Source organism: Cervus elaphus, chromosome 26, assembly GCF_910594005.1.
Source record: "Cervus elaphus chromosome 26, mCerEla1.1, whole genome shotgun sequence".
NCBI classification, from domain to species: Eukaryota; Metazoa; Chordata; class Mammalia; order Artiodactyla; family Cervidae; genus Cervus; species Cervus elaphus.
In genome coordinates, this window is record NC_057840.1 from 13,939,333 (window position 1) to 13,960,194 (window position 20,862).

The 20,862-nt window shown below is 38.7% G+C and overlaps 1 protein-coding gene across 5 annotated transcripts in view; it reads right to left on the reverse strand.

The window, feature by feature from the left end:
* The window catches only part of PTPRK (protein tyrosine phosphatase receptor type K), a 602,016-nt gene that overhangs the window by 295,858 nt on the left and 285,296 nt on the right, over positions 1–20,862 (reverse strand). For all 5 annotated transcript variants that reach the window (XM_043888551.1, XM_043888552.1, XM_043888550.1 and 2 more), the window contains exons 4-5: positions 2,795–2,876; positions 198–313 (exon numbers count right to left, since the gene is read on the reverse strand). In XM_043888551.1, coding sequence (XP_043744486.1) covers positions 198–313; positions 2,795–2,876 — 198 coding nt within the window. The remainder of the gene's footprint in view (positions 1–197; positions 314–2,794; positions 2,877–20,862) is intronic.

The following is a 20,862-nucleotide window of genomic DNA, read 5'->3' on the forward strand; positions in this document are numbered from 1 at the left end:
TTCCAAAAATGGAACTACCTGAAATGAATCTGCAGTCAATTAAATTAAACCTACAGAAAAGACAACCTGTCACACACATAGACTCACTACACTCCATCCTCCCATGCCCACCACACACATACAAGGAAAAATAATTTGTGATTTTTTTTTTTTTTAAATCAAGTGTACTCTTTAGCTCAGCTGCCACGTGGCCTTACCTGCAGCCATAACTTGTTATGCACAGCGTCTCTCCCTGTAGCAATACATTGAAAAGTAGCATTCTGCCCAGCATTGACCTCTACGTCCCCCAGACGGAGGAAATGAGGAGATTTATCTGTGAAGGCAAGAAAAAATTATTTTCTTTCACATTAAGAAAACATGCCATGTTATTTTTTCCCAACAGAATAATGTTGTTAATACTTTTAAAGCTTTGGTCAAGACTAATGTCATATGGAAGTTTTCTCAGGGCTGAAAGACACCGTTGCATCTCTCAGGGTCAGTTCTCTTAATCTCAGGAGCTCTATTGCGTATTGCACCATAATTGATAGAGCAATTTCGTACAGAGTGAGCACCCAACAATTACTGCTTGAGGACCCTGGAAGCATGCTGCATACAGGTGACAATAAAAGTTACACATCAAAGCAAGCAAAAGAGATCAAACAGGTGCAAAGCATGGCCTAATAGAAAGATATAATGGGAACAGAATGCTGGCTCAAACATGGACATATACATGGCCGCTGAACTATTAAATCACACTTGAAGCGGTTAGAGCTTTCTTTCCCTTTTTTAAAAATTTCAATAACTACTACATAATCCCCTAGTACTTCAAAGAACAAGGGACTGTTCTTCCTTCTCTCAAACAGAGTATTAACTTAACTGTTGTGAAATCCACTTCTTATTGCTTTATAGTCCTAAGAAAGTTACCCGAAAGAAATATTAGGCCAACAAAACAGTAACAACTGCAATCAAAATATACATGAGTTATACGGCAGTCAAACAAGCACTCTCTTATAATTACCTTTTAAAGCTGAAGCTATGTATGTTTTCAACTAAAAGGAACTATAAACAGGAAAAGCTAACGCTCAGTGAGTAAAAAGAGAGCATGGAGGACCATATCACAGTGAAACTACTGTTGTGCTCAATTTAAATATTTTTTTAAAATTTGGTTAACTCGTGAAAGTCTTTCTTAACATCTTCTTTCAAAAGGCATGTAAATGAACAATAGATGGAAACATGGTTCTCATAAATGAATGGACTGAAAGAGTTCAGTAAGCCAACTTGAACTTTGAGTGAGATCATTTTGTTCCTCTTTTTCTTAGATTACATCGGATGTATTTGACTACATGTATTTCTTAGGACACACCACAATCATTTGACTCTTGCCTGCTTCATCTTCCCCTCGGGCCTTATTTCAGTAGGTGCTCCACAAAAGGAACGCTTGCACTAGAAGAGAAGCTAGAACTGTGCTCCAGTCTTGGGAACAAAGACCAGCAGCATCAGTATCTCCTGAGAACAATGAGACCCAGGAGGAGCCTGGCAACCTGTGATCTGCCACATGTTGCTGGCGATTCTGATGCACATCAGGGCCTGACAACCAGTTAGCAGGAGTATTGAGTCCTGGCATGGCAGCCTTTGTGCACGCTGCTTACAAATTATTACAGAATTTCTACCAGGAGGATTACGGAACAGATCACCTAGAATTCATGGGCCCTAAAAAATGCTGCTGTTGGGAGATATAGCTCAAGTATGAACTGCTTTATGCCTGGCTCTACTGAATGCTTGCAATAAATGTCGTTCAGGGTATGTGATGTAAACACAAATTTAGTTACCCCATCTGAAAACCAACTAATGTTTGGGACATACCAAATGATGTGCAAATAAATTCAGTTTCTTGTTTTGTATGCTTTCTGTTGTCTTGTTGTTTATTATGAACTAGCCAGATATTTACTGTGACATGAAAAAATTAGTCCTAAATTAAGAATAAGATGAATTAATTCATTTTCTTCATTTCACTGCAAGTTTCAACTTAGATCACAGAAGTTAATACAGCTTCTTTTCACTGAACTCTGATTTGTTATTCTTTGCATTCCTAGGCAATTTAATAAAGTCAAAAGATGGAGTGAGTCCCTTGATTTTTATTTTCTTCTGTCAAAAATAACATCAACTAAATAAATTGAAGATCTAATCAGCTTTGTTAGGAGATTCATGAATGAGGCAAGATTCCATCTATCAACTGGAAGACAGATCCAAGGGGTTATACAAACAGAAAGTTTTTACAAGAAGGGTGGGACAAGGGAGCTATTAACAAAAAGAAAAGAAATTATTATTTATTTTTCTTCTTTGAAGAAGAAAAGGAACAGCAAGAGTTTTATGATTCAGATCACCTCTTCTTCCTCTGGGGCATAGAGAAGGATCACAGGACAGATTTTTTTATTGGTGCTTGACCATAAAATCAAGACAAGGCAATTAAGATTAAGTTTTTGGAAGAGGCTGAAACTGAAATTAGATCAGGTATAAATTTAGGTTTGGTATCATGGAATTTTAGCATGAGTGATACCATTTTGAGAATGTGGTTTTCTTTTGAACATTAATTGAACAATGAAAAGAATCTTTTAACATGTGCACAAGTCTGAAAAACATTTGATTCAAAAACTCTAGAAATACCTCAGTGATCTTTTTAGACTGAACAGAAAACTAGGAATAACAACAACAAAAGAGACAGCAATGACCAAGTGATAAACAATCAACAGTCACTACCAATATAAGACAAGTGTTGAAAGGAGGTAGAAAAATACAATTCTTAATCACAACCTACCACAAGGATAACTCAGGACTTGGATGTCATCAATGGCAATATAACCACTTCTCCCTCCTGAGACTTCAGCTTCAAATATTACCTGTCAGGAAGAAACAGAAAACATTTACAACAATCGTTTTTAAGGAATTTTCACAGTGAAGGAAGAATAGCTGTAACACACTTAAGAAAATTAAAATTTAATTTTTGTCCTATAAAAATTAAAATGGTGTCTTATAATGTGAGTAATTTCTTAAAACATGTACAGGAAAACAAAATATTGTTTGAAGAGCAATTAAATTATTGAGGTCAGCAGTTCTCAGTCAATTTTTTAAGCAGATATCACTGATTTCCTGAATGGGCAATATATAGGCAGATACAAAAAATCCATTATCCCTAAATTTTCCCTTACTGACTTTTTCCATTTTTTTAATTTATTTCACATACACTGAGCATCAACTTGAAGCAGTATGCTAACCAGCTAAGACATCAACTGATCTAAGCTTTTAAATGCAGTAGCTGAATTTTCAAAGAAAAGAGGTCATTAGATAGATATTATGCCAGGTAAAAGCAACCACATAAAATAGAAACCAAATGAATGTAATCTGTATGGCTACTAAAACTCAAGACAGAGGAGATGAAATCAGAGAATTAGGCATGGACGACTTTGAATACCAAGGAAGTGAAGACTAGGAGTATATCCTGTAAATGGTTAATCAATTTTAAAATAAATATATGTATGTATTAATAAACATTTTAATAAACATATTTTTAAAAATCAGTGTTCAAATATAAGCTCATGTTATAGAATTTTGTTATAGTCAACAGTAGAACTTACTTAATAGACTTTCCCTTAACCTTAATAACGTGTGCCGTTACTTTTCAAGAGAAAATAGATTTAGCATGCCAAGTTTAAATATTTTATTTTATGATGGGCTCCTTTATTTATGGAGATGCATGGGTCATCATAGAAGTATTTTGCAAACTATTTTAGGAAACACATTGGAAATTTATGTTTAAAATAGGAATAAAATACAATCAAATTGGTCTACTAGAAATATATTTGCTTCAAAGGTGAAGAATGGCCCCAAGGAAAGACTAGAAACCAAAAGATTCTACTAGCAGTGAAAACAGAAAGATGAGATGAAAAAGGAAAGATAAAGAAATAATGCTAAGGAAATACTAAAAAATAGAAAATATTGATTCATTAGTTGTAGAGAAATAATAGGACAATTCTGATTTCTGGCTTGGGTCCCTAGGGACTGTACTGCACTATATTGTCTATTGACAGGAAGGAAGAAATTTCCCTCTCTATCCTTCTTGAGCTCTTGTGTCTGGACTAATAATAAAATTGGCACAAGACCGATTAACAAGAGAAAAAGATCAAGTTTTAATCCTGTACAGAGAGACCTCATAGAAATGGGACCTAAGAAATGGCCGAAGCAGGGAGCTTTTATGCTTTCTAGACAAAGAAACAATAAATCTGCGGGGAAGTGACGGGGCAATGAATCTTTGTGCTCAGTTAATGAAGAACCTAAACAGAGTTTGGACCCGGAGCAGTAAATTAGAGAAGTAACATGCTTGTTCACACAGGTTTTTCAGCTTCAAATTCTTGACCTCTGGTGTTAAGGGAGTCTTCCTACCCCCAGAGGCAGGAGGTACACCTTTCACAGGAGAGACTTACTTTCTGCTTTCAGGGAAATGGGAAGGACAGTCAGAGTATCCCTCTTGCATTGGCCATTGCTAAGTAACTTCAATTCAAAATAATCAGCATATCATTAAGGCATAATTGGGCAGCCTACCCCATATCCCAACATTATCAGGATCCCTAGCTAGAACACGTGATACAGAAAAAGGTACAGATTTGAGGAAGAAGATAACTAAGTACATTTCAGAAATAATAGGTTCACTAAGCCTAAAATACATATGGGGTAAATGCTTAGGAGATAACTAAACAGATATATCTCAGAGTGAAGAAATAGGTTTAGAATAAAGCTATAGATTTGAAAGTCATCATCACGGCAGTGAGCAAGCTATAGATTTGAAAGTTAAAGGTGAGTAATATGGCATAGGAAGATAAAGAGGAATAAACCACTGCAATGGAAGGCAAGACGACAGCCAGCAGAAGTAAGGTCAGCAAAGGACAGTTCAGACCTAACGGTCGAGGAAGGAAGAGAAGGATCCGGAGGTTTCAGGCAGGTCAACACTCCCACCAAAAGGATTAGAAAAGGCCAAATAAATTATAATAACTATAATTTTAAAACATCTGTATAGACAACGGCATCTAAAGGGGCACAAATTTTGAAGCACAGGGTCTCTTCAATGTGATCCCAGGATTCTCGTTTCTCATGGGAATATTGCCAATTCTGCAGTCAGGCTGTGGTTCTAGGACAGACTTAGGACCTCTATGGGAGAAAGTGAAAATACGGAAGCTTGCAGTAACAGCGCAAAAAGAGAACAATAAACTAGAGATTTGAGAGTCTGAATAAAACAGATGTAGGTTTCCCAGGTGGCGCTAGTGGGAAAGAATTCCTTCTGCCACTGCAAGAGACTTAAGAGATGTGGGTTCGATGCCTGAATAGGTAAGATTCCCAGGAGAAGGGCATGCAACCCACCCCAGTATTCTTGCCTGGAGAACCCCATGAACAGGGGAGGCTGGCTGGCTACAGTCAATAGTGTCAGAAAGAGTCGGACAAGACTGAAGAGACTCAGCATGCAAGCACAGGTCACAGCAAAAAGCATGAAATGCAGGAGAGAGCTCAAGGAAAACTAAAAAAGAATCAACTAAAGTTAACCATTAGGAGTCTTCTGGTAATATTTGACACAGCTAGTATTACTGAAGTGGAGGGGAATTTTTATTGAGCACTTACGATACTCAAGAGACTATTCTAACTGAGCATGTTCATTCAGGCTCACATCTACTTTTGTTTCCCTCCTCTCTCCTTACCTCTCTCTCTGCACACACACAAATATTACTTCTTAATTAGAATCACACCAGGTAGATATTACTTTTATCCTCAGTTTAAAGAAAAGTTTAGTGGCTGCACCGAAGTCTAACAACTGACAAGTCTTAGAGCCAAGAATGAACCCAAGCCAACCTCCAGGCTCTAATTATCAACTTCACTATATTTCCTCTCAAGTTAGAGACACAAACGCAGTAGAACATTCCTTTAAATAAGCTTTAAATTTCCTTTACAAGTCTAATATGTTAACTTTTTAAAGTGTCATTTTAAATAGCAAACTAATCAGGTATTATACTGGCTAAATAGAGCATCATGAGCATGACACCCTTTTCATTTTCATACCATCCCAATACCCACCCCAAAGCCAGTGATGGGGACACGGCAGGCTGCATGATGACCTGCCCCCTCTTCAGTCACTGCCACCATGAACTGGCTCCTATGCTAATTCTCTTCTACTTCAGGTCTGCACTTTATGACTATTAATTTCCCAGGAATAAGCTGAAATTATGAAGTAAAAGAGATTTCTGTGGGAAGACAATTGCTTCATGATGAAAGGAGGGCTAATCTATAAAGACAGAAATATATGTGAGTGCATGTGTCAGTGTCTGTATACCCAATTTGCATTTCCTGTGAAGGTTTTGATACAACTGTTATGTCATTTTCTAAATATTGGAACAAAGACTTAGCAAGAAACAGAAGAGAAAATCAGAAACTTTAAATAAAGTATAATTTGAAGCAACTGCGGCACAGGTCACATTCTCAGGGATGAGAAAATTTGTTTTTGACGCCCATTTTTCCTGTATACAAATCACTGAGCAAATCACATAAGCTTTTAGAATCAAGTCTCATTATTCTTGCCTGGAAAATCCCATGGATGGAAGAGCCTGGTAGGCTGCAGTCCATGGGGTCACTAAGAGTCGGACACGACTGAGCGACTTCACTTTCACTTTTCACTTTCACACATTGGAGAAGGAAATGGCAACCCACTCCAGTGTTCTTGCCTGGAGAATCCCAGGGACGGGGGAGCCTGGTGGGCTGCCGTCTATGGGATCACACAGAGTCGGACATGACTGAAGTGACTTAGCAGCTCATTGGAGATAATGCAGCTTTCATTATAAAGTTCCATGAAGCTTAAATAGTAGCATCTGTAAAAGTACTACATAAATGAAAAGGTAAGATGATAAACATTGTTAATAAATAACATTTGCATAAGCGTATCCCAGGAAAACAAGATTTGCTTGAATGGTTGAATGGTAGTTCAAGGAAAGGGAAGGAGGGAAGGCACAGACAGAAAAAATGAGAAAATTATTTTTGGAAAAAAATACAGTGTTATGAATAGACTATGCAGCTGAATAATCAGTTCATTATTTCAGTTTTGTTACAATTAGCATTAATTAAATTATGCCAATTCTAGGCTTATCTTAGTTTTACTTTCTTGAATTGTTTTACTTACTTTGCTTCACGTAGGTGATACGTTTAAACATGTTTACCACATCCCTGAGGAAAAGTGTCTTATTTGTTTATTTAAATTGGGCTTTATTCTGGACAATAAATTTAGGCCTTGATTTAAAATGGAGTGAAAGAATTGGTTCTTTAGTAAAAAAAAAAAAAATGTTTCTCTTTTCAGTGACCTCATTTCCCCCGCTAAGCATTGTCTCTGCCTCATTAACGAGACGAAGAGGAAATTTCTAAGATCAGATTCCTTTATTGCTAAGGATCTAATCAGCTTTATCACTTCAGCAGAGCTCCTACCTTGTAAGGCTCACCTGTCCACTCAGGGAAAACCAATCTCAATAGCTTAATTACGCAGAACTTGCTCGGGCTAATGTCCAGGTCAGAGCTAACGCTTGGTGTCAAGTAGCCAACGAGGGTGTCCCAGGAGAAGGGAGCAAGGGAAGCCAAACGCTGTGTCAACGTGAACCCACCCAGGAGCCCAGCCTGAGAACAGGATGCAAGGGCTCCGCTGTTCACACTGTCCCCACTCCATTCCATCACCTGGAATACTGAAGGGGATTCTAATGAAAATGCTGCTGCTCTAGCAACATTCTTGGATTATTAACTAAATGAGTGAAGTAAAGCCGAATTAAAGGAGGGGAGAAGGTGAAAGAACAAGAATGACGTTATCCTTTGGCAAACAATTGATGCAGAAGAAATACCGCATGTAAGGGGAAGCTGAACTCCAAGTAAGGAGCCTGGGCTCTAGTTGTTGATCTGCTATCACATGGAACCCATGCCATTTATTTAACTGTGTCTTCACTGCCTCAGATGGGCAACGCTGGCCTTGTCCACATCGAAGTTTCTTGTGGATATTGAACGGTTTATGTGAAATGATTAAATGATATATATATAATGATTAAATGATATACGAAATGCCATGTAAGACAAGGTATTATGGATTCGAGAAATCTAACCCTAACTTGAACTTAACTTTCTTTCAATATAGCACAGTGTTAAACTGTACCATTTTTCTAGATCCCACATTATGCATTAATATATGATCTTTGCTATTATTTCTGACTTGGGCTTCCCAGGTGACTCAGACAGTAAAATATCTCCCTGCGATGCGGGAGACCCAGGCTTGATCCCTGGGTTGGGAAGATCTCCTGGAGAAGGGAATGGCAACCCACTCCAGTATTCTTGCCTCTAGAATCCTACAGTCAGAGGAGCCTGGTGGGCCAAAAGTCCATAGGATTGCAAGAGTTGGACATAACTGAGTGACTAACACTTTCACTTTCTTTCTGACTTACTTCACCTTGTTTGATAGACTCCAGGTCCATCCACATCTCTATAAATGACCCAATTTCATTCATTTTTATGGCTGAGTAATATTCTATTATCTACAGGTAGCACATCTTTATCCACTGATCTGCTGATGGACATTCCGCTTCTCTCCACGTGACAGGAAGAGAAACGCAGATGTAGAGAACAGACACGTGGGCACAGGGGCAAGGAGCCGGTTAACACACTGTCATGGATAAAACAGACAGCTAGAGGAAAGCTGCTTTACAGCCCAGGGAGCTTAGCCTGGTGCTCTGTGAGGACCTGGAGAGGGGGACAGGGGAGGGGAGGTAAGAGGAGAGGATATACGTGTGCAAATGGCCGAGTCAGTTCATTTTACAGCAGAAACCAACACGACACTGAAAAGCAGTTATACTCCAATTTTTTTTTTAAGTGTAGGCTCCAAAGTCGGATACACATTTAGTTCATATTCTTTAAGTATTAACTTTACCTTACGGAAAAATATATGTAAAGTTACTCTAACTTCAACTGGTATACAACCTAAACCTATGTTTCTGTTCCTTCGAAACAAAACTGTGACTATCCACCTCCGGGTTAAATGAGCTGACAGGCCTGAACCATTTAGCAATAGCTCCTGGCACGGGGTCAGTGTTCTAGGTTAAGGGACACCACTGCCACGCAGGGAAAAAACATCTGTAAAGGACACGTGTACTAAAATGAAATTTCTTCTCATTCTCTCCTCTCTTTTCAAAAAACTGAACTCCCTGCCATGTATATGGGAGAAAAAAAAAAAAACCCTTAGAATAAACTAGTATTGTATTCCCATAAACCTTCTCAAATATGTTTTCTGTGATGTGAATTTTTAAACATTGATTATAGTTAATGTAAAGTTTAAAGTAAATTACCCACTCGCCTTCAAAGAATAAATGTACCAAAATCAAAACCTGAAGAAATAGAATAGGTTGATTTATACACATCCCTGTCCAAATTTGGATAATGAATAAAATAGTCATTTTAAAAAATGTTAACATGACCAAGGCTTCAGGTCTATCCGTATCAATGCTAGTAAACCATATACATCCACATCTCTGATGACAATGTGAGGCCTCAAAGTCAGAAGCTGTGCTTGACTCAACTTTATGTCCACAAAGCTTATTCACAGTATCTGGCACCTAGCAGGCATTCACAAATGCTAGCTGAAAAACAACACCAACAAATTATACACAGACGGTGGCTCACACAGTGAAGGATCCGCCTGCAATGCGGGAGACCTGGGTTGGGTCCCTAGGTTGGGAAGGTAACCTGGAGAAGGGCAGGGCAACCCACTTCAGTACTCTTGCCAGGAGAATTCCACGGACGGGGGTTCTGGCAGACTACAGTCCATGGGGTCGCAAAGAGTCGGACACGACTGAGCGATAAACACAGCATATACATACACACAATGTATGAAATATATGAACAAAATGTATGTTAACATCATTAAATATAATTGACTTCTCTTTCTCTCATGTGAAGCCTAAGCATTGGACTCTCAAGGATCCATTCCAAGCTACCTTCTCCATTTTTGCCATATATTTCACCCTGATAGGACAAAGGAAGATAAGCCTGCAAAAATGAAAGAGGAAATTGGGGAAGGGGGAAAAATAAAATGCGTAAAAATATAAAAGGGAAATGGTATCACAAAAGCCAATAAGACAATATTTAAAGGGGAGATGTCAGGACCAAAAGCTGATCAAACACTAAGACAGAGATTAAAAATACCATCATGTATATTTTACAACTAGAAGCTTGTACACTATTACCAACATGTTCCCACTTCACCCAAACACAGGACTCTGATGTCCACTATTCGAGTCTCTGTTTCTGTCTCTCTTTTTTCAAGATTCCACATATAAATGATGTCTCACCAGAGAACACAAATGTTCACTTACAAGATGAATAAACTCCGCGGATCTAATGTATAGAACGGTTGTTGTTCAGTTGCTCAGTCATGTCTGACTCTTTGCAACCCCATGGACTGCAGCACACCGGGCTTCCCTGTCCTTCATCATCTCCCGAAGCTTGCTCAAATCATTGTGCATGCAGTCGATCATGTCATACAACCATCTCATCCTCTGTCATCCCCTTCTACTACTGCCTTCAATGGTTCCCAGCGTCAGGGTCTTGTCTAATGAGTCGGCTCTTCCCTTCAGGTGGCCAAAGTATTGGAGTTTCAGCGTAAGCATTAATCCTTCCAATGAATATTCAGGGTTGATTTCATTCAGGACTGACTGGCTTGATCTGCTTGCAGTCCAAGGGACTCTCAAGAGTCTTCTCCAACACCATAGTTCAAAAACATCAATTCATTGGTGCTCAATCTTCTTTATGGTCCAACTCTCACATCCATACATGACTACTGGAAAAGCCATAGCCTTGACTATATGGACATTTGTTGGCAAAGTAATGTCATTGCTTATTAATATGCTATTTAAGTTGTTCATCGCTTTTCTTCCAAGGAATAAGCAACTTTTAATTTCATGGTTGCAGTCACCATCTGCAGTGATTTTGGAGCCCAAGAAAATAAAGTCAGCCACTGTTTCCACTGTTTCCTCATCTATTTCCCATGAAGTGATAGGACCAGATGCCATGATCTTAGTTTTCTGAATGTTGAGCTTTAAGCCAGCTTTTTCACTCTCTTCTTTCACTTTCATCAAGAGGATCTTTAGCTCCTCTTTGCTTTCTGCCATAAGGGTGGTGTCACCTGCATATCTGAGGTTATTGATATCTCCCCCAGCAGTCTTGATTCTAGCTTGTGCTTCATCCAGCCTGGCATTTCGCATAATGTACTCTTCATATAAGTTAAATCAGCAGGGTAACAATATGCAGCCTTGGCGTACTCCTTTCCCAATTTTGAACCAGTCCATTGTTCCATGTCTGGTTCTAATTCTTGCTTCTTGACCTGCATACAGGAGGCAGGTCAGGTACAGCATGGTGATTATACTTAATGCTGCTGTAGCACATATTTGAAAGTTGCTAAGAGAGTTTATCTTAAACATTCCCACCACAAAGAAGAAATGGAAATTATGTGACATGCTAGTGTTTGCTAATACTGTAGTGGCAATCACTCTGCAATGCATCCTTGTATCAAGTCAAAACACTGTACCTCTTAAACTTACATAATGTTACATGTCAATTATATCTCAATGAAACTGGAACAAAACCACTTCTTACAGGTAATGTTGAGATTAAGAGTGATCAAAGAAAGAACCATCTGTATGAAGTAACAGATATGGGACAAGGGAAACCTATTGGACAATGATGAACAGAGCAGGGAAGTGGAGATGTCTAAAATTCTCTTACAGGTAGTTTCCCTGAATTGCTGGAGAAATCTAACCAAGGATGGAAGAAGATGTGGGGTCAAGGGAAGTCTTCAACTTTTTATTATCATTTTTAGGACAGAAAACACTTAGCTATTTAGAAGTTGATGAGGATAATTCAACTTGATAGGGTAAGTCTGAGCATATATGAGAGAAATGATAACTCTTAGTATGAGATAGGATAGCACAGGATCCAAATTCCAGGTCACCGGAGGCACTCTACTCTATTTATAACATGAGGAAAGAAGGAGGGATGAAAAACAATACGAGTAAATCTGTAGAACTGGTAGATAGGGGAGTTTCTATTGCATGGCCTCGGTTTTCTCAGCTACAAGGGATGGGCAGGAGAGTAGGAGGGTAGGAGGAATGGTTGGAGATTTTTGAGAGAATCAACTGGAGCAGAATGGAGAGGAGAGGAGAAAGTGAATCGAAACAAAAAATGTGATAGGATCTCCAGGTGCATTGTGGGCCCATTTGAAGTTGGTGACTGAGAATTTCCACTGATCCTGATCTACCATGGAGCATGAAAATACCATGGTTCTACCATGGTTCTATTGAAAATAGAATTTGCTTGATCTTAAGCCCATAAAAAGTAGACAGAAAAAAAAAAGGAATCCAGGAGTTTATGGAAATAGAAAATGTGACAAAAAGATTATAAATAAAATCAAATTTTGATATAATAAGCAAGGTGATGAATTAGCAAAAGACAGATGGTTTGATGGACAAGTCGCTCCCCATGAGGCTGATGGATGACCTTGGTAAAATTAATCAAGTAGAAAGAAATGAATTTATATCATGGTCAGAAAGTGAGATGCTTACATGACTTGTGAGATATTACAAGATGTGTTTAACAAGTAGTGAACTAAAACAAGGTTAAGTGATTTTTACAGATGGGTAAAATATGGAAGGTGATTTTTATAGATGAAGAGATGAAGGAACTACCAAGGGGCTTCCCTCAATGATCCTGAAGCCATCAGGACAAGGGTGGGCCCTGGAAGTGAAGAAAGTAAGTCTGACACCAGTATTAAAGTTCAGGATGGATAGAAGAAAGTGACTTGACTCAGGAGGATGATGTCATGGTTGAAAGGAGAGAATTCAAAGGGACAATGGTGTTTCCTACCCATTAACCTGATTCTAAGCTGCAGGGTATTAGTGTCTGCCTTTTTAGAGACTGTTTGCGAAGACGTATCCTCAGTGCAGGATTCCAAGGTGGCTCAGTGGGTAAAGAACACATTGGCAATGTGGGAGATGCACAGGACATGGGTTTGATCCCTGGGTCTGGGAGATCCCCTGGAGGAGGGCATGGCAACCCACTCCAGTATTCTTGCCTAGAGAACCCCTTGGACAGATGAGTCTGGTGGGCTACAGTCCATAGGGTCGCAAAGAGATGGACACAACTGAAGTGACTGAGCACACACACATCCCAAGTGTAGAGCTACAACAGAGCATGATTATTATAACATAATTAATTGTCTAAATAAATTTTCAAGGTTTATCTTCACTACTAAAATATAAGCTCATTGAGGGCAGTGACTTTGTTATTCCCCACAGCATCAGTGAAACACAAGAATCCTGCTGAAAACTGGGACGTGGAAAGAGTTCTAACATGTTACAGAAAGCAACCATGTATTAGATTATTCTAGTTAATAAGTTTTGCCTTCAGGGGAATTATGGGGGTAAGGTATTTAATTCAGTTTTACCTAACTCATAAAATTTTGTTGACATAACAAAATGATTCTCCCTTGAGAAAGTTCCAGATAATTTTCCCAAGCTAATTTAGAAACCATGAAAACATAATTACTTCCCTTGAATAGTTAAATAATGCGGTGAGGAATAAATTTCTGCTTACAGGCCCCAGAAGATCTTATACTGAATAAACCAAATAACTATGTGGAAACTTCAAAATATAGAATCCAGTTTCTTTTCAAATGTAAAAATATTCCATTTCTGTTCATACTTAAAAACTAACATGCACGTAACTGGCAGGTGATAGCAGAAGTCCAGCGTACAATGGGGAGTCACTATAACCCACAACAGCTCTATTCACAGGTACTGTTAGGCTGGGCTTCTACTCTCCAAACAAAGTTCTGTTGAAAGTATCATAGAATAGGAGCTTCACCCTGTTAGACCCCTGCAGGCCAGGCTGGCATGCCTACTGAGTCATGTAATAGTTGGTTTCTAAGAGTCTAACATGTGACAATGTCTTTAGTAAAGGCCTGGAGGCTTTCTGAAACAAATGCATTCTTAACAGTCATTGACATTGGTTGCTTACTTGTTTAGGTAATGCCTGAAAAAGATAATACCTGCAACTGCAAAAGGTACCTAGATAAAATATCTAAGCAAAAGATATACTGGTATATTCTCTGGCTTTAAAGCTGCTTGAGAGAGTAATTAGAGGATTCTAACAATAATGCCTGGAGAAGGCAATGGCACCCCACTCCAGTACTCTTGCCTGGAAAATCCCATGGATGGAGGAGCCTGGTAGGCTGCAGTCCATGGGGTCGCTAAGAGTTGGACATGACTGAGCGGCTTCACTTTCACTTTTTACTTTCATGCATTAGAGAAGAAATGGCAACCCACTCCAGTGTTCTTGCCTGGAGAATCCCAGGGACTGGGGAGCCTGGTGGGCACAGAGTCGGACACGACTGAAGCGACTTAGCAGCAGCAGCAACAATAATGCCTACTAAATATGGAAGGCACTTAGACATATGTTGTTGTTTAGTCGCTAAGTCACGTTCAATTCTTTTGCAATTGATTATTCATCTAAAACCCTTTCACATTTCATATTTTAGCTATCCTTAGCACCTTCATGACTTAAAGGTATACAAAAACAAAATCAGTCAGTTATTTTCCTTAAGATGTCCTGAGATGAAACATGGCCTGTTTCTCAGTCTTGTCAAGACTGAACATTAGGAATTCGTTTTCTAAAGAGAGTAATGAGGGTTCCAGAGATCCTAAAACCTACATTATTACCTGAATACATGCAGGGCTTTTGTATAGTTACAAGGTCAAACATGCAACAGACACACTCTCACACACTCTCACACACACACACACACACACACTCACACTCACCCATGTAAACGTGCATGCATATAACCCTATCAACCACACACAATTATAACAATAGTGACTTAAGTATATTTTTGAATGCAAATTCTGTGTATAGCGTAGCCAAGTATTCTTGAATAAAACATCAATGTTACCAAAAAACCCTGGGATTTAAATTGCCTAAGTGATGAGAGGAACTGTAACATTATCTAACATGGAAGACAACAGTAGGTATAATAAGACTGCACTTGCGCCAAAAAAACTACAACATCCATCCAAATGCAACCCTTTCCAGGGTGGTATTGTATTTGCCTGATAAAGAACAGGACATCCATCAGAGCACATGCCAGTGTCCAAGCAATAGTAAAACTCCAGGACCACAGATCAAAAAGACAAAATAAAACCTAAAAGATTTCACTCCACAGAAGACTCTATAAAATAAAAGACCAAAGGCTGTCTGAGAAGTCTCCACACTAAAATGAATATGCAAGCAAAGTACATTCCTATGCTTCAAATTAGCCCAAGGAGTTGGCTTATCGCTAACGTAATCACCAAAAGTATATCAAAGATCTAAGTAAAGGACCTAATTTTTAGAGCTCAAGCCAGAATGTTTAAGCTCATAATAATAGTCCATTAGTTATTTCAATTAATTATCATTCCTTAAGTGTATACTTGTAAGAAACTGTCACTGGTCTTTTTAATTGGAATGATACTGATGTAGATTCATACACATAAAAAAACGCATGATCCAGACAAACTCCATCTCTGAAAATAGATAGACTTAAAACTTGAATCAAGAATAAATACTATTTACAAAATAAATGTAAGGGGAATTTTTGTGTTAGATGCATGTTCTCCATATTATTAACATGCATTTGGGGAGGAGGAAGGCATATATTGCTTTCTCAATAAGGTTTTGATATGCCTCTTATGATAACGAAAACACACACATGATAACCAAAAAACACACCCCACAGAGATAAGGGCACACTAGTGTCGGGCAGAGCCTGAACTCAGAGTCACAGACCTCAACTCAAATCCTGTGCTGACCTCATGGGGTCACTGTGAGGATTCAAAGAGATTATATGTATTTAGGAGATTCTCCATAAATATTCACCCTTTCCTCCCTTTCCTGTCATGCTCCAGGGACTGATTCAATACAGGCACTGTTTTAAGACCCCAGCCTTTGAGAAACCAGGCGACAGGTAAACTTCAAGTGGCATGGATGCTGCAAACCATGAGATAACTCTAAACTCTAAACCACAGCGACACACCCACTACCTTACCCATTCCCAATCTCTAACGCAAAAAAAAAAAAAAAAACGTTTTGAAGAATACTACACCAACATCACTAAGCTACCCTTACCTAAAACCCTTTTCATCTCAATTTGGGGTCGACTATGGTAAAGCCGACCGAGACTAGAAACCACAGTATAATGTGTCCAACTCCCGTCATTCTTTAGAATCCCCGGTTCCAAGATAAGCAGACAGACTTGGCATAATACTATAATATGTCTTTAAATATGTATTCAGAAATAAATTGAAATAGGACCCATTTGTTCATGGCACAGCCTAATTTATGTTAGAGTTAAGAGTTTAGCAAAAGAGAAAAAGTCAAAAAAGCGATGAGGGAAATTAAACAAAGTTAAATGAAATAATCCATGATCTAAAAATGCCATTCATCACATTTTTAATCCTGTGGGTCTGTCCTTAAATACATAAGCAAGCAACTTACATCATAGAAGATTTAGTATAAAATGAAAGTGGAGAAGCAAAGGGCAGCAAATTCATCAGCAAAATGTCATCTCTGTATCTTTACTATCATAGCTCCACCATCTGGGTTATATTTTATGGTTAGTTGTCGGAGCCAAAAATAAAAGATGACTGGTTAAGGTTGCTATTTCTATCAACATGACACTGAATTACAGTACTATTTTTCCTTGCTTCTAGAGATGTGCCATTTGTCTTCCTACAATCCACAGGCAGAACCTTTTAAATTTTAGCACCAACAGTCCAATCTCACACATAGCAGATCACTTCACTTGCACAACTATATCTGAAAAAAAAAAATGCTTTCAAACCAACACAGAACGTCTGTTTCTCACCAAACTTCACTGACTCTCAAGAACTCTAATCTATACTCATGGAACTCAATTAAATAAAAGGAGCAGAGCAACCTACGTGCACTATCACATTAAAAAAATATATACAAAATTAACACACGAAATCTGTCGATGTTATGCACTTATATGAAAGGGAAAAGCAAGCTTTAAGTGAACCAAGTAATTAAATGCCATTCCACAGGTAGTATAATGGATCAGTCTACATCAAGGCAAAGTTCAACTGGATGCTAAATTTGAGCCCTCACATCACAGACGCAAACATATTAATAAGTAATTATTTTGTTAAGACCACATGTAAAAAGAGAACTCTTTATTTTCATCATATTGGCTTAAGAATTAAGTAATTTCAAAGGTACCATTTCCTCTTGAAAAAATAGGTTCAGATCAGGGTAAAGAGAGATTTTTATACAATTAGTGTAATTAATCTGTGTACTTAGTTCAATGCAAGGATAAGTAACTCCATGAATTTTTTTCCCATTTTATTTTACATTTAAATGGGCAACAACAGTGATATCTTTGACTCCAAAGATTAAAGAGTATAGATATAGCTAGCTATTATATAATTTAAGATATTAGTGGAAAACTTTAGAAGAAATCCTAGCACCACAATAAAGCTAGATATCTCAGCACTGCTGAAAAATAGGTGCACACACACAAGTGTGCACACACATTCAATTAGTTATTTGCAGAATATCAACTAAAATACTCAGTGACATAGTTAATAAAAATCGTGTCATACATCAGGGAAGGACACAGTCATACCTTAAGAATCTTTCTTGATAAAATTGTAAGACAAAAAACTGTTATCTAGAATATTCAGAGGTCTGAAGTTAACAAGAACTGAAATCTGAAATCTCAGTCAAAAAGAAGGAAAATGGACATCCTTTTCTATATAATAAAATCAACATTATTTTTGAAGAACACTCATAACCCCTCTGGGTGTCTGGCAATCAATAAAAAATGGGTTATCTGAGGCACAGAATTTTAGAAATTACAAAACTGATGAGAAAGAAATCCTTGGAACTCTATGTACAATTACAAAAGCCTAAACTATATAAAAATGTGATTGACTCATAAACCATTTTTGTTACCTACAGCAGACAAAAAGAATGGAATAAAATTGGGCTTCAAAGATAGACAGTGAGATATAAGCTCTATCTTTACTGAGAACGGGGAATGAAAAAGGAGGAAAAACCTTAATTTACTGGCAGGATTGGTTATAGGTAAGGGAATGTGACAGACACAATAATGACAAAGTATGTTCTTTAATGAATGGCATAAACAATAGAAAACAACTAGAGTGATTTAGGTGACTTGAGTCACCCAAATTTGAGTCACTCAAATAAATCTAAAGTAGATTAGAAATTGCTGAAAAGCAAAGGCCTTTTCCAGAGACATCAGAAAATATTTAACCTACTGAAACTTTGCACTGGTTGTGCATAATGACATTAATATATCAGCAAATCATATTGAAGATTGAAAAATACCTTAGAAAGACCAAGTCAACAATTCACATGTGGTTCTTGCACCAGAAGCAGCAACAACATCTGCAGACCTGATAGAAATGCAAAACTCTCAAGCACAAAGTTTCTTCAGGTGATACTGATGCAGGATAAAATCTGAGAACCACTCATCTAAACTGATCTACCTTGGTTTAGAGATAAAGAAACAGCTAGAAGTCTTTGTCTTGGTCCTACAATTACTAATGGAAGAGTTCATTCTAAGAACTAGTCCTCTTGCTTCAGCATCAGTCTCTTTGCATGGAAAATCAATTCATGGTTAGATTCATAACTTTTCTTTTTTTCAGACAACCCACTACACTTAAAATATATGAATGCTATGTGAACAGAATCACCTTGTTGTGTACCTGAAACATTGTAAGTCAACTATACTTCAAATATATATATATAAAGAAAAATACTAATTTTTTAAAGTTTAAACAACTGGCTACTCATTTATGCATCCAAAAATGTAATGCATAATATTTGACAGTCGCTAGAAAGAAGTACCTAATTTTTAATCCCTGTCCTCAAAAGAGTCACAATGTGGCAGAAGAGATGGACATGTTAAGAAATAAATGTAGGGGCTTTCCCGGTGGCTTCGTGGTAAAGAATCTGACTGCCAACACAGGATGTGGGTTAGATCCCGGATTTGGGAAGATCCCACACGCCATGGAGCAACTTAAATCCCTGCACCAAAACTACTGAGCCTGTGCTCTGGGCCCATGGGCCACAACTACTGAAGCCTGTGCGCCCCATAGCCCCTGCTCTGCACCAAGAGAATCCGCTGCCACGAGAAGCCTGAGCGCCACAGCTGGAGAATGAGCAGCCCCTGCCCACCACAGATAGAGAAAAGCGCTCACAGCAACGAAAACAGCGCAGCCAGAAATAAATGAGCATTTTAAAAAGAAACGTGGCATTGTCAAAAAGAACAGCAGAGTTAGAGATATAAGAGTTCAGAGGAGGGAGGGAATTCCTCCACCTGGAGGAAGAGCAAGAGACTTCAGAAAAAGTGATCTCCGAGAGATCCTCTGGTCAGAGGGATCATCTGCATCCCCTGAGCCCTCGGTGAGCACACACCAAGCATGCCAGCCGCTGGGGCTGAAACATGGAAAAAGGCAGAGCCGCAGCTTCGAGGAGGAAAAGATCTATGACTTATGCAGAGCAATGATGTACAACAAGGGAAAGACTGATGAATTATTTTCTATCTGGGAAAGCGATGATTCAAACAGGAAATGATTTCAGGGTAGTTTTAAAACATAAGATGAAGAGGAAACAAAGGATCAGAGTAAACAAGGTTCACTTGCAAAAACAGGAAAAAAGGAACTTCATGCTCTATGGCCTAAGTGATCTATAGAACTTTCAGGGATACTTAGGAAGAAGAGAAGGTCTTCACACGTGGCTCTGCTGGTCAAGAATTCACCTGGAATGCGGGCAACCCCTGGGTTGGGACGATCCCCAGGAGAAGGGATAGGCTACCCTCTCCAGTAGTCCTGGGCTTCCCTGGAGGCTCAGATGGCAAAGTATCTACCTGCAATGCGGGAGACCTGGGTTCAGTCCTCGAGTTGGGAAGATACCCTGCAGGAGGGCAAGGCAACCCACTCCAGTACTCTTGCCTGGAGAATCCCATGGACAGAGGAGCCTGGCGGGCTACAGTCCAAGGGGTCAAAAAGAGTCAGATATGACTGAGCGGCTAAGCGCAGCACAGCACACAGGAAGAAGAGAAGGGTTTCCCAGGCGGCTCAGAAGTAAAGAATCCACCTACCCTGGCAGGAGACAGGAGTTCAGTCCCTGGGTCGGGGAGATTCCCTGGAGAGGAGAATCCTATTGAGAGAGGAGCCTAGAGGGCTACAGTCCATGGCATCGCAGAGTCGGACATGACTGGGCACACACCCAGGAAGATGAGAACAAGGAGATGAGGCTGGGAAACAGGAGGCCGTGACCTTATCCTGCAGAGACATTTATGCCAGAAGCGGGAGTTTGCCCTTTAGCCTGACAGTATCATGCCTTTGAAGAGTTTTACAAATGAGATGATGTGATTGATCTGCACCTAAAAAAGGACACTGGTAGCAACCACCAGAGTGAAGGCTGGGAATCTTATCAGAAAGAACATTGAATTACGATTTCAGACTCAAAAATCAGAGAGGTCTGATTTTTAAATAGGCCTAAAATTTACTAGTGATAAGCCTGTTAGAAAAAATGTCAGATGGTATTTTTTTTTAATTGAGAAATCAATTAGGACCACCAAAAATTACTTAAGTATGATATTTTGAAGAGGTACATTGGGGGGAATTTATAAGGAAATAAAATCATTTGCTTCTTACTTAAACTATAGATACATTCATTAAAAAAAAACGA